At 51.5% G+C, this 14,677-nt stretch overlaps 1 protein-coding gene across 28 annotated transcripts in view; it reads left to right on the top strand.

Annotated features, from left to right (window-relative positions):
- The window catches only part of QTGAL (queuosine-tRNA galactosyltransferase), a 97,931-nt gene that overhangs the window by 60,360 nt on the left and 22,894 nt on the right, over positions 1 to 14,677 (top strand). For 3 of the 28 annotated variants that reach the window (XM_089318530.1, XM_089318529.1, XM_089318531.1), the window contains exons 1-2: positions 8,899 to 8,969; positions 9,168 to 9,300. The exons of 22 other annotated variants lie outside the window; for them this stretch is intronic. In XM_089318530.1, the coding sequence (XP_089174656.1) occupies positions 9,262 to 9,300 (39 nt within the window). In that variant the 5' untranslated portion in view covers positions 8,899 to 8,969; positions 9,168 to 9,261. Of the gene's footprint in view, positions 1 to 8,898; positions 8,970 to 9,167; positions 9,301 to 14,677 lie in introns of those variants that run through there. 3 more of the 28 variants (XM_089318527.1, XM_089318526.1, XM_089318528.1) reach the window with 1 other exon arrangement.

The following is a 14,677-nucleotide window of genomic DNA, read 5'->3' on the forward strand; positions in this document are numbered from 1 at the left end:
AGGCTGCAGGTCCTCCACTTCCTGGTCCGTTTCTCACTTGCTAGCTACCCTCCTGGGGTAGGGTGGTGCCTGCCTGAGGCTGGGGTGTGTTTCCCAGATACTGTGCTCATTTCCTGGGCCGCTTGCCTCTCTTCCTGGGGAAGCATCGGTTGGGGTCTCCTGCCTGTCTTAAGTGGGCTGTAGGCTGTTGCCCGGGGAGCTGTGGATGTGGTTCCTAGAGCCTCATCAGCTCTGGCATTTGCATCCATTTCCTCTCCTCTTGTTAGCAGAGGTGGATGGCAGTTCTTGTCTTCGCACAATAAGGAATTCAGGCCTGAGACAAGGTTTATTAGGGTAGGGCATTGTCAGAAAGGATGGGACAGAATCAGAGAGAGTGCGCGAGAGAGTGAGAGTGAGTGAGCCCAGTCACTCAGACTGGGGAGAGCAAGGTCCCATGGTTAAATGGAGAGAATACGCCTGGCAGGCCTGGCGGGCGGCTCAGCAGAGAGCTGAGTGCTGGGTGCACAGTCTGTATTCAGACTGGGGCTTATGAGGGAAAGGGTCCAGTTCAGTTTCTCCTTCCCCTCCTCCTCCTCCTCCCCCTCCCCCTCCCCCAGGACAAAGGGTTTGCTGATTATAAATCAGGAAAAATTCTCCCCCAGGTTTTCTACTCAGTGCTAGCAGACTGGGAGCTTCCCCTAGGGTGCCTGCCTTGGAGGAAGGATGTGATTTTGTTTTCCTGCTCTGTGTTACCAGGCCAGGTAACCCATGTGGTGCTGAGGAGAGAGGGTTCTCCTAGGGAGCTTCCCCTGGGGGGAGGGCTGAGCCCACCTGCACGCTGTCAGGGTCTGGGCAGGACTTTGCAGTGTGGACTACTAGGCTGCTGCTGAGGCTTTGCGTTCCTCTCCAGAGAAACTTCTCTGCTCCTCAGGCCCCTCTCACACACACAGGGCAACTTCTAACTTCCTGTTTTTAATTTTGATGGATTCCAATGTATGTATTTTTCCTTTGATTGCTGGTGCTTTTGGTGCCGTATCTAAGAAGTTGTTGCCTGATTTGAGGTCGTGAAGATCCATACGTGTGTTTTCTTGTCAGACTTTTATAGTTTCAGCTCTTAGGTGCAGGTCTCTGAACGAGCTTTCCCAGCATCGTTGTTGAAAGTACTGTCTTCTCCCCTTGAATTGGCCTTGGCGCCCTTGCTGAAAGTCATTTGACCACATCTACAAGGCTTTGTTTCCAGGCCCTCTCTTCTGTTCTGTGGGTCTGGGACTCTGTCTTATGCTAGGGCCACTCCGCCTTAATTTATTGTAGCCTTGAGATAAGTTTTGAAATCAGGAAATGTGAGCCCTTCCCCCTCTGTCCTAGTTCTCAAGATCATTCTGGGTGTGTGCTGTATGTGAGGGTCAGTTTGGTGGATTCGTCCTCACTTTGACACCCTGCCCCTCTGCCCTGAGCCCACCTCCCCATCCCTAGTCAGCAGTCCTGGCCCAGACTGCTGCAGGCTTCAGCACACAATGGGCATGGATGCCCAGGAAGGAAGAACCACTTGTCTTGCATGTGCCCTCCTTCAGCCCAGCATGTGTGGGTTTTAAAGAGCCCTTTATGTAAGGCATGGGAGTCCTGGACTTTTTTCTTTAGGAAAAATCACCAACATGATATAAAGTCTTTGGGAAAGTACAATTATGAAGAGTATTTATCATGCAATTATGTGTATTCTGTCTATGTTTACATCCAGCTTTCTAGGATTACCCTGCATAGCAGCATGAGGTTGGCCTTGACCTGGTGCTCAGGGCCTGGAATTCTCAGTTCAGGAGGTCCTAGAGATAAAGAGGGAGGCCAGAGCCAGCAAGGCTGGTAGACCTGACTCTGGTAATTGTACAGGCAGAGATTGTGCCCTCACTTCATTTCTCCCGAGTGTGAGAGTGGAAGCATGTGAGTGTGTGCAGTGCAAGCACATATGTGCATGAGCAAGTCTGAATGTGCATGTGCACAAGTGTGAGCATATGAGTATGTGTGTATGCTTTTAGTTGTGTGCACATGTGTGTGCCTGTGTACGTATGTGGAAGTATGAATGTATAAAGATGTTTGTGAACTTGCACATGTATGAGGCGTGTGCTGTGGGCATGCACACATGTGAGTGTATGAGCACAGCACGTGTGTGCAAGTGTGAGTGTGCCTTGTGAGCATGCATGTATGAGTATGGGTGTGCACATGTGTATGCTTGAGTGTGAGGTCTGCAAGGCCTGTGCTTCTGGGGCTGCCAGGCCACAGCTTGGAGGCTCACAGCCTGGTATGAATGCTGCCTCCACTTCTCACTGCAGGTTCTGAGCAGGTCGGGACTCTCCTTGTCCTCACTGGAGGACCAGGTGATGGACTGACACAGGTATGTTTATGGCCACCTCTGACCAGCCTGGTCCACAGGGGGCGGGCCGATGCACCTGGCCCTGACGTCTCCTGAGCATGCCATGCTGAGGCCTGGGAGTTTTGGCGCCCATGCTGGTCAGGCTTTCTCTGAGGTCCAGCAGAGGCCGTTAAGTGTCCACAGAGGAAATGTGGCTTCTTCTTGGCAGGCCGGTGGCAATGCTGTGTGTCTCTGAGTACAGGGCCCAGCTCAGGGTTGACCAACCACAGACTGCCAATCCCGCTTTGTCCTCTAGGGCCAGGGCACTGGAGACCTGGCTCCTCCCCCAGGGGGGCCCAGCTGGCTTTCACTTTTGAGCCCAGTCCGCTGAAGGCGGCTATAGCTGCATTCTGGGGACAGCATCGCCATTGCCCACACCAACTAAAATGGACATCTCTTCCTTCAGCCCAAACATTTCTGTTTTCCAGTAACTCGTTGTTGGGGAATTTTAATATTTTATACTTGTTTGAACCAGATGCCTGTGTGGCACACTGGAGGCTGTGTCTTCAGGGAGGGGATGTCCTTTGGCTCACCTGCCTGACAGTTGCATGGAGCTCTCTGGGTCCTGATGGCACAGGGACAGGAGGTCAGGAACCCCTGCTGTGAGAGTGGGACCTCATGGCCCCGGCTCCCTTGCACTGAGGCTGGCCCTGCTCTGGTCTGCTCAGAGTCAGCTGACCTGCAGCCGGCCACAGAGAGGGAGTCTGGGTCATTTCTGTGGAGCAGTCATGGAAACACTGACGTCTCCTCAAACCTGGGCGAGTTGTTTATCAAAGGAGAGCCCACTTTGTGGAAAACTGTCGAGAGGCAGGAAGTGGGCAGCCTGGAGTGCAGCTCTGTTCTACCTGCACCTGAGTCCCACACTCCCCAGGCAGTGGCCCCATGCAGCCTGCAGCCTTCCTCAGACTCCATCAGAAGCTTGAAGGTAGCACAGTGGCATCTCCTGCTTTGTTCTTGGGTGTGAGGGTGAGCACATCTGGGGAGGTCATGCTCATGTTCCCGTGTGGTGAGGTGCTCCGTGTCTTTGAGTGTTAGTGTAGATGTGTAATGATGGGATTTGATCGGAAGCAGTTGATTGGAGCTCTTGGGTCACAGATTCAGGAAAAACCTCCCTGCTTCCCCTTTCTGCTTCTCACTTCCCTCCCCAAGTGCGGGGATCAAAGTTCAGTGCAGAGAAAATGGTAATGCAGATGCCAGGAAGAGAATCTCAAACAGAGAAGCTCTCAGCAGGGAGTGCTGGGTTAGGAGGGGCGAGCAGGACAGGCACTCAGCATTCGATGTCTGCTTCCTCATTCCCAGGCGGGTGTGCAGGGGCTCTGTCTGAGGTCCAGCTCGAGCATTGCCAAGGCTGCTGGGAGGTCCCAGCTTGAATTTGCTGCATAGCCACCAACATCTCCTTGGCTGGTGCAGGACCACAACTACCCTGTGGAGTGAGGCTGTGCACACGCCAGGCGTGGCACTTCCTGTTCTGTTGACCCACAGGGTACGGTTACAACTGGAGACCACTTTTACCCTGAGGGCCCCCTTGAGGCCCCCTGACCCACCTTGTATAGGTGGGGACTATGAGAGCAGAGGTCCCATGGAGCCAGAGCCACCTACTGCAAAGGCAGGGACATCAGTGCCATCATCACTGTGGTGCACGCCTCTGCCCCTCTGCCTCAGGGCAGATGCAGACGTTTAACCCCCAACAGCTGCTGAGGGCAGTGCTGCTTGATGGACAAGGACACAGTCCCCAGGACCATAAGGTGTAAGACCAGTGACAGAACCAGCTGCATGTGGCCATGCTCCTGCCCCACAGGGTACTGAGGTGTCCCCTCCTGCAGCAGCTCCTCTGGAATGTGTAGAATCTGACCTGTCTGTCTTCCTCCTCTTACTGTTACAGCACTTCCTCCTGTGCCCACTTCTCTCCTGCCTCAGATCTTGTGCCCTGCTCCTCCCTGCCTGGAACCCATCCTGAGATGCCAGGTCTGGCTCTTTGAGAGCATGGGTCAGACAAGGGCTCTCTCTGGTGCATGAGTTCTATTGAGGGAAGAAATCTGTATGAAACTGATGGTCACGAAATAGGCATGGTGGCCTTGGGTTATGCTCTTGTCCCCACCTTGGAGGTACCTCAGCTGCCCTTCTCTCCCAGGGGTGGAGGCGTAACCCTGGCATTTGCAGAGGGGTGGTGCTAGGGTAATCAGGAGGCTGTGCTCACGCAGCTGGGGTCCTGCAAGTCGCATCCTTCCTCCCTGAGTCCGTGTCGCAGAGAGGTCAGCACCAGCCATGTTCATGGTGGGAGGAGCACTGAGGGCATCCAGCCCCGCCTGAGGCTTCAGGCAGCACAGCCTAGTGCTCTCCCGTGCAGCCGACCCCACGTCCCCAGCCTCTGAATTAGGAGCAAAATAAAACGGTTATACAGCAGCTGTATATTTGTACTGGGGTCCCCACACATCCTCTCTGCTCAGAGCCTGCCATCCAGGGGCAGCAACCTGACCCAGGGGTGTTTGTCCTCTGGAGGTTGGCCAGACCCCATCTCAGCCCTAGCTCTCTGCTGCCAAAAACCAGCCAAGCTGCCAGAACCTCATCTACCATGAAAAGTCATGAGCTTGAAAATTGTCTCCACAGCTTCATTTTTGTGAACCAGGAAATATGGCACACGGGGTGATTGGAGCTGGAGGTTGTGTGTGGACATATGTGCAAGCCCTGTTCCTGTGGACAGGAATCTTCCTGCCCTCTGCAGATGGCCTCGAGTCTCTGCCTGGACACATTGTTTGTCTTTTTTTTTTTTTTTTAAAGATTTATTTATTTGAAAGAGAGATCATGCATCCACTGGTTCGCTTCCCAGATAGCTACAGTAAGGAGCCAGGAGCTTCATCCAGGTGTCCCATATGGGTGGCTGGGGCCCAAGTACTTGGACCATCCTCTGCCACTTTCCCAGGCATGTTAGCAGGGAGCTGGATCAGAAGTGGAGCAGCTGGGACTTGAACCAGTCCCTGTATGGGCTGCCCCTGTCACAGGTGGCAGCTTTACCTGCTGTGCCACAATGCTGATCTCCACGTGGATCATTCTTGCCCTCTGTTGATGGCCTCAAGTCTGCATCACGTGGGCCTGTGCATCCCCCGTCTACTCAGGCGGGACTGCAGCAGCACAGAGTCGTAATTGCAGCCCTGTCACCTTTCATTCCAGCAGATCACAGGAAAGCTTCCCACGCGCTGTAGGATGACATCATGAGAATGTGAGGCCACCAGGGTGCTGAGCTGTGCAAGGACGTGTTGGGGGCTTACCTGAGAAGTGCTTTTGGAGTGGCGTCTTCATCTGCACATCAGCACATGTGGGAGAACAAAGGGCTCTCAGGAAACGGTGCCGGTGCCGTTTCGCAGGCCTTTCTCTAAACCCTTTGGTTTCTCTTTCACTTGGCGGGGTGCCTTTCAGTCCAAGTGACTTTGCATCTGAGTCAGTCTCCTGTCTGCAGTGTTCCACAGACACTGCCCAGCAGCGTCCTGCTGCACCCTTTTCTCCCCTGGCTTTCTCCCCCTCCAGTCTCCAGTGCACGCGCTGCGCAGCACATCTGGGAGGCCACTTTGAACCTTCTCTTTCCTTTCTTTCCAATTAGGACTTTCAGGCCTGCCTGAAGTTTTATAAATGTGTGTAATTCAGTTTATTTGGGAGCAGAATCTCAAACCCTGCACTCACTTTTCTGTGGACAAGTCATGTTATTGCCTCAGTCTACCCTCTTCATTTCCCAGGTAGTTTCAGAAATAGCAGGGGTGGGCGTTGTGCGCAGTGAGTTAAGTCACCACCTGAGACACCTACATTCCATATTGGAAAGCTGCTCCGGGTCCTGGCTGTTCTGCTTGTGATCCAGCTTACTGCTAAAAAGCCTGGGAAGGCAGCATATGATGGCCCAACCACTTGGGCCCCTGTCACCTGTGAGGGACACCCAGAGGGAGTTCCTGACTTTAGCCTGGCCCAGCCCTGGCTGTTACAGCCATCTGGGGAGTAAACCAGAAGGTGGAAGATGTCTCCCTCTCCTTTCCTCTCTCTTTTCCTCTGCTCCCTTCCCCCTCCCCAAGACTTGTAAAAGCTGCCACGCTCTAGACTCCTCTGTGCCTGTTCTGAAGACCTGCTGACAGTTGCTATGTTTGCTGCGTTAGTCAGTTTCGGGACGTTGAGGTTTTAGCAAGGTTTGATCTGAAGTTCCAGTGTGCTGATGAGAACGTCCACTGCAGGACACAGTCTCCAGTGCTGCCCAGGGGCCTTCCCACTCCACCTCCAGAGCAGAGTGGCTGTGCCATCACTGTCAGTGCCAGCCCCATAGGGAGGGAGCCTGCTCTGGGTCAGGTGGCATTGTCACTTTGGGCCCCCCTGCAGCTCTCTAGGCACATCTAGCTCAAGGGTAGGATGCAGACTGAAAGGCCTTGTGGTCTTGTGTCAGGCAGAACTGGCCTGCAGGAATCCTGGTCAGAACTGGGAGAGCAAGAAATCACTGGATAAGGCCCAACTGCAGGCTACTGATAGAAAGTCCCAGGGGTCTTCCCTTGGAGCCCCCTACCCAGGATTTGGGGTTTGTAGAGTAACCTGGCCTTGCATCCTCACTGGGGATGGGGAAGTGTGCCCCTGCCTGCACCTGGTCTGTCCTTGAGTGTGGAGCCAGGGCTGCCTGCAGGCAGCTTGCCTGTGGCACGTCCACCTCTGGGTGGGGAGTCCAGCATTCCCACTGCTCTCCCCTTGCAGCGGTGGCGAAGACACCACTCAGCACTGAGCACTGTGTGTACAGTTACTGCCCAAGGTTCAGTGGCTCAGAACAGGCTGCTGGCATGCGAGTGACCCCACATCTGGAGGTACTATCCCTCCGGTCTGCTCTGTCAGGACAGCAGGGTCTGGCCAGCCCCTCCGCATGAAGCCATTCTGGGGTCTCAGGGTACCAAGGCTTCTGAGGCCAGGCCTGCCTCTCCTCACTGGAGGGTCCAGGCATCTGTCATCCTGGGCACACCTGGCCAGGTTGAGAGGCGGATCAGCAGACAAGCCAGGGTTTTAACGAGCCTGGAAATAGGACAGCTCTAAGGGGCCTTGGTAGGCTCTCCACGTGTCATGTGGAGGAGAGATTAGATGACCCAGGCATCTACATGCCCCAAGCTGCCCTACATAAGAGGGCCTGAAAAAAGCAAAGCCTGGGGTAGAGGTTAGTCCCATTTCCGCCCAAAAGTGTAATAATAGGATGTAAGGGAATAAAGTATGACTCTTAAGAAAACAAAGGACTCGGAGAACACTGTAGATACCCTATTACTGCTTAGGGCCACCTCTGCCCAGCTTAGTAAACCATGCACCTGTTCAAACCCCACAACCAGGTAAAAACTCTATCCTCTGCTGATGGATCCCAGCAGGTGTTGAACTCACCTATTGGAGTGCTCACTGAGCTAGTACCAGGGTGTTCTCTTCCAGTGTGCACAGGGAGACAGTTCCAGAATGCTCTCCTCCGGTTGTGCACAGTGAGACAGTTCCCAGAATGCTCTCCTCCGGTTGTGCAGTGAGACAGTCCCCAGAATGCTCTCCTCCTGGTGTGCACAGGCACAGTTCCCAGAATGCTCTCCTCCTGGTGTGCACAGGCACAGTTCCCAGAATGCTCTTCTCCTGGTGTGCACAGGCACAGTTCCCAGAATGCTCTCCTCCTGGTGTGCACAGGCACAGTTCCCAGAATGCTCTCCTCCTGGTGTGCACAGGCACAGTTCCCAGAATGCTCTTCTCCTGGTGTGCACAGTGAGACAGTTGCCAGGTCCGTTCCTGGCTCCTGGCTTCAGCCTGGCTCATACCTGGCTGTTTTGGCTATGGGGGGGGGGGGTGATAGAACAGATGGACGGTCTCTCTCTCTCACTCTCTCACTCTCTCACTCACACACACACACACACACACACACATCCTGCCTTTTAAAAAGTCACATAATTTTTCTCCTTTATTAGGATAATGTGGTGTATTATAAGGATTGGTTGTTCAAATATACATCAACTTGAAAGCATGGAATGAACACCACCTGGTCAGCAAATTTTGTGTTTCATGTAATTGATAAATTGCTTGACTCTACTTGCTAAAGCTCTGTCAAGGATCTTTCCCCTGTTTTCAAGGTGGACATTGATCAAAGGTTTACATATGATACGCTGACTGGTTTGGGTCTTGGGTGAACGTTCCCCTTCTGTGTTATGGGGGCGCTTCTGTGTGAATGGTGCTCTTCCTTCCTGGATGCCAGCCAGGATGCAGCATAGTCAGTGTTAGTAGGAATCGGAACTCTTCAGAGGTGCAGAGCGGTAACGCTTTCAACTCTGACTTTATCCCTTCTACTTGGGGATCTTTTTGTCACAGACTTGTTCATGATGTTCTCTTACTATCCTGTTAATGTCTGCAGTTTTGATAGTGGTCTGCTTCTTTTATTTCACATATTGATAATTTATGTATTTTATCTTGTTATTTTGCCATGCAGTGTAGAGATTTGTGAGTCTTACTGATTTTTTTTTCAAAGACCCACTTTTGGTTTTGCAGATTTGCTTGACTGTTTCTGTGTCTCCTGTCCCGGTGACCACCGCCCTGGCCTCTGAAGGCCCATCTTCTGCTCTGGGTATACTTGCTATTCTTTTTTCTGAAGGTGGTTACTCAGATCCTGGATCTGACACCTTCCTTTCTTTGCAGATTTCAAGCTACAGAATTTTAAATAATTATTTTAAATAATTTTTACAGTTTTAACATGTCTTCAGAAATTTCTTACTCAGTTCAAATTTTCTTTTCTTTTTTTTTCTCTTGACCTGTGCGGATGCAGGGCAGGTGCAGGCAGAGAACAGGCTCTTGGGGGAGGTGACACACAGGTGAGCCCTGGCTGAAACAGCTTTTGGAGGGAGCAGAATTTGAGATAAATGAAAATACTTGAGCGCCTGGGGCCACCCACATCCCAGGTAAGGTCCCAGCCTCAAAGAACTGGACAGACGCTTCCTGCCCTCCGGCTGGCCACCTGGTCAGGAACTGCCTCCCCTGCTGCCTGTGCGTGCATGGGTGGTTCCATCTCCAGCTGTTGTGAGTGCTGCTGCTCTGAACGTGGTATGCAGCCCTGTCGCTCAGCCTCTGGCCTCCACACCTGGGAGTGGAATTGCGGGATTGTGTGGATTTCTGCAGCCGCATCTCATCTCTCCACAGGCTTGGATGGCTGCTGTAAGGGTTAACATTTAGAATACAGAAAGAACTCCTGCACCTTAACAAGTTAACAAGTTAACACCTAGTGACTGGTGGTGCTGAGCATCTCTTCATGGACTTACTGGCCATGGTTTAAGTTTTCTTCAGAAATCTATGTCAGGTCTTTTGCCCAGGTGCTAACGTTGTGACACAGCAGGTTAAGCTGCTGCCTGCAAAGCCAGCATCCTCAAATGGGTGCCAGTTTGTGTCCTGGCTGCTTTATCTCCAAACCAGCTCCCTGTTAATGTACCTAGGAAAGCAGTGGAAGGTGGCCCAAGTACTTGGGCCCCTGCCATCCATGTGGGAGACCTGGAAGAAGCTCTTGGCTCTTGGCTCAGGCCTGGCTCAGCCCTGGCCATTGCAGCCATTTGGGGAGCAAACCAGTAGATGGACAATATTTCTGTCTGTCTGTCTCTCTCTGCCTTTCAAATAAAAATAAATTAATCTTTTAATGAGTCTTGCCCATTTTAAATCCTGAGTTGTTTCTTGTTGCTAAGTTGTAGGAGTCTTTATGTGTTCTGGATGTTAGCCCTCTCCTCTTTGGTGATTGTGGCCTTTGATAGATGCAAGTTTTTGTCTAGGTTGGTGTATCTGTGTATGTTTTTGTGTTGGTATGTCTCTGTTTTTATATGTGTGCACGTGTGTGCATTCATGTCCTGGTATGTGTGTTTATTTATGTGCATATCTGTGTGTATGTATGTGTTAATGTATTGTGTGTGCATCTGTGGTCATTTGTGTGCTTATGTATTGGTATGTATATCTGTGTACATGTGTGTATCTGTGTGCATGTGGCTAGGTGTTCTAATCTCATCAGGTGGAAGCTCTGCCCGTACCCAGGGCTGGTGGGAAGGGGTACTTTGAGCTCCTGGGTATGGGCAAAGCTCCCACAGTGCTGCCTCCTGCCCTGTGGCCAGTGCAGGACTTGTGATAGGGCAGGGAACCTAGAGGTATCATCTTCCCTATTCCTTCTGCTCTCAGGTTTCTTCTCCTGGTGCTGGCCATCATGGGGACCTCTGGGATGGGCAACCCATCTGAGGAGGCTAGGAGCCTGGCCTGGGCCTGTGAGGACAGCTGAGGGAGCAGGGTTTGTGCGAGGTGCCAGGGCACCCATAGCCACCCTGGGGTGCAGCATGTCTTCAAAACCACCACTGTTGGCCGGCGTCGCGGCTCACTAGGCTAATCCTCCGCCTAGCGGCACCGGCACACCGGGTTCTAGTCCCGGTCGGGGCGCCGGATTCTGTCCCGGTTGCCCCTCTTCCAGGCCAGCTCTCTGCTGTGGCCAGGGAGTGCAGTGGAGGATGGCCCAAGTGCTTGGGCCCTGCACCCCATGGGAGACCAGGAAAAGCACCTGGCTCCTGGCTCCTGCCATCGGATCAGCGCGGTGCGCCGGCCGCAGCGCGCCAGCCACACCGGCCATTGGAGGGTGAACCAACGGCAAAAGGAAGACCTTTCTCTCTGTCTCTCTCTCTCACTGTCCACTCTGCCTGTTAAAAAAAAAAAAAAAAAAAAAAAACCACCACTGTTAAGGGAAGGCAGACTTTCCCTGAGGCATTTTGCATGTTCCGTGGACACCAGGAATCATGAGGCTGGCCGCTGGCCAGGTAGGCCCACTGACTCCTCTCTGGCCCCGGGATCCTGATGCCCCTAGTGGGTGGCCATAGGCGGACTCTTGTGCCTGGTCAAGCTGCTATACACTTCAGGAACTCCGTTGAGCCCATATGGAATGGGTGACCATGTGAGAACCTGGAATGACATGTGAGCAGGTTTCAGAGCTGCTGACCCACAGGTGTATCAGAGGTTATCTGTTAGGGCCACACCAGTTCCGCTGGTGGAAACCCCATTGGTTAAGCTCAACACAAAACCAGGAGCAGGTTCTCAGGGGAGCACTCAGCAGGGCAGGGCATCTGCCTTCACTCAGAGGCCATGGTGGGGGCCAGACTTTGTCAGGGGGAGGCTTCTGATTATATCACAGGTGCATCGCTGTGCAGTGAGCAGGTAGGGTGTGTGTGTGTGTGTATCTGTGTGTGTAGCCATGTTTGTGTCTGTGTATCCAAGTGTGTGTCTGTGTATCCATGAGTGTATGTCTATATCCATGTTTGTCTATGTAGAATTATATGTGTCTTTGTATATGTGTGTATCTACACCCCTGTATCTGTGTATTTATGTAGCTGTGTATGTATGTGTATCCATGCATATCTGTATCCATGTGTTTGCATATAGCAGTGTGTCTGTGTCTGCCTGTCTGTGTTTGTATATGTGTGTATCCAAGTGTGTCTGTGTGTATCCATGTATGTATGTATCTGTATAGAACTATGTGTGTGTATTCATATACGTGTAACTGCGTATGTCTGTAGCTCTGTGTGTGTCTGAATCCATGTGTATTTACATATAGCTGTGTGTGTGTGTGTGTGTGTGTGACCGTCACTGTCAGGTGTGAGTCTGTGCATGTCCCTCTACCCATGCATTTCTGTGGGATCAGGAATGCACATTCTTGTAAACAGTTGCCTTCTGCTAGAAGAAGGTCTGCTCCAGTCCTTTGCCTCTTGTTAAAAACTGGATTTTCTCTGTGTTCCTGAGTTGGAGAGTTCTGGACCTGTTCTTGATGGTAGACCCTCATAGATGGTTTGCAGATATTTCCTCCCTTTTCATGGCTGTCTTTTTACTTTCTTAGTAGTATCCTTTGAAGCACAAAATATTTTAGTTTTTTTTTTTTAAGATTTATTTATTTATTTGAAAGGCAGAGTTACAGAGAGAGGATAGAGAGAGAGAGAGAGAGGGCATCCATTGTTGAATCACCCCACAACGACCCCAGATGACTGCAATGGCCAGGTCTGGGCCAGGCTGAAGCCAGGAGCCTAGAGCTCCATCCAGGTCCCCACGTGGGTGGGAGGCACTTGGGCCATCTGCTGCTGCTTTCCCAGGTGTGTTAGCCGGGAGCTGGATAAGACATGGAGCAGCTGGGACTTGAACCAGCACTTACGAGGTGCTGGTGTCACAGGTGATGGCTTAACCCTGTGTAGCACAGCATCAGCTCCAAGACTTTTTTGATTAAGTCTAGTTTATTTATTTTAATTTATTTTTAATTTGGTTGCTATGCTTTTGGCACTGCAGCTATTGAAGGAGCTATTGCCCAATCCAAGTTTAAAGGTTTACAACCACGTTTTCTTCTAAGAATCTTACAGCTTGAGCCCTGATATTTAGGTTATTTGATCCATTTACACTTATTTTTGTATATTGTGTGAGGCAGGGCCCTAACTTTGTACCTTTGCACGTTGGACAGCACCGTGCCCTGCTGGCTGCCCTTCCCCCACTGGAGCCTGTGAGAATCAGTTGCTCCTCACTGTGTGGGTTTGGTTTGAGACTCTCAATTATGTTCCATTCATGTCTGTGTCTGTTATTTTTTCAAGGTTTACTTATTTATTTGAAAGAGTTAGATATAGAGAGAGACCTCTCATTCACTGGTTCGCTCCCCAGATGGCTACAACAATCCTGACTGGGCCAGGCTGAAACCAGGAGCCAGGAACTTCTGGGTCTCCCACGCAGGTGGCAGGGGCCCAAGCACTTCCACTGCTTTTCCCACACCATTAGTAGGAGCTGGATTGGAAGTGAGACAGCCAGGACTCAAACCGGTGCCCATATAGGATGCCAGCATTATAGGCAGTGGCTTTCCCCACTACACCACAGCGCCGGCCCCCTGTGTCCACTCTTGTGTCCATAACCAGTCTTGATTATGACAGGTCAAGCGAGAAGTGAGAATCCTCCAGCTGTATCCTTTTACAACCTTGTTTTGGCCATTTTGGGTCCTTTGCATTTCCCTATGAATTTTAGGATCTGGTTATCATTTTACGCATAGGGCAGCTGTGTTGTTGTTGTTGTTTGTTGTTTGTTTGTTTGTTTGTTTTTAAGATTTATTTACTGGGGCCGGCACTGTGGCGCAGTGGATTAACGCCCTGGTCTGAAGTGCCATCATCCCATATGGGCACCGGTTCGAAACTCAGCTGCTTCACTTCTGATGTAGCTCTCTGCTATGGCCTGGGAAAGCAGTAGTACATGGCCCAAGTCCTTGGGCCCCTATACCTGTGTGGGAAACCCAGAAGAAGCTCCTGGCTTCAGATCGGCACAGCTCCTGCTGTGTGTCCATCTGGGGAGTGAACCAGTGGATGGAAGACCTCTCTCTCTGTCTCTACCTCTCTCTGTAATTCTGTCTTTCAAATAAATAAATAAATAAATAAATAAAAGATTTATTTACTTGAAAGTCAGAGTTGCACGGAAAGAGAGGGGAGAGAGGGGTCTTCCATCCACTGTTTCACTTCCCAATTGGCCACAGTGGCCGGAGCTGCGCCAATCCAAAGCCAGGAGCCAGGAGCTTCTTCCAGGTCTCCCACCTGGGTGCAGGAGCCCAAGGACTTGGACCATCTTCTACTGCTTTCCCAGGCCATAGCAGAGAGCTGGAAAAGAAGTGGAGCAGCCTGGATTTGAACCAGTGCCCATATGGGATGCTGTCACTGCAGGCAGTGGCTTTACCCGGTATGCCACAGTGCTGGCCCCAGCTGTGGGGTTCTAATAGAGATGTGCTGCCTGTGTATATCCGCTGGGCAGTGTTGGTGTGCTGTCAGCTTTGGGTCTCTCAGTCCGTTTCTGTAGGTTGCCTTTCCAGTTGCTCAGGTCTTTACGTTTCTTCAAAGATACTCTCTAATTTTCAGTGTGTAAATCTTGCACTCCCTTTGCTAAATTTGTTCCTAAATGGAAGTGCTCTCCTGATTACATTTTTGGACTCTTCATTGCTGTTGTCCAGAAATATCATTGATTTGTTTTCTTAGAGATTTTGAATCCTACAACTTGGCTGACTGTGTCAGCACAGATTGTGTACACCTGTGTCAGCGTTTCCTGCTTACAAGATCCTGTCGTCTGCCAGTAGAGGGACTGCTGCCCACCACCCTTTCCATGCTGCGGCTGCTTCTCTGTGTGGCTGATTGCTCTGGCTAGAGCTTGCAGTGCAGTGTGGACAGAAGTGGGGAAGACTCCGCCCCTGTCATCTCCCTGACCTCTCGGGCAGGCTTCCTGCACTGCACCATTTCAACGATGACATCGGCTGTCGTTTTT

The sequence above is a fragment of the Oryctolagus cuniculus genome, chromosome 17 (assembly GCF_051225735.1).
Source record: "Oryctolagus cuniculus isolate XC-2025 breed Fujian yellow rabbit chromosome 17, ASM5122573v1, whole genome shotgun sequence".
Lineage (NCBI taxonomy): Eukaryota > Metazoa > Chordata > Mammalia > Lagomorpha > Leporidae > Oryctolagus > Oryctolagus cuniculus.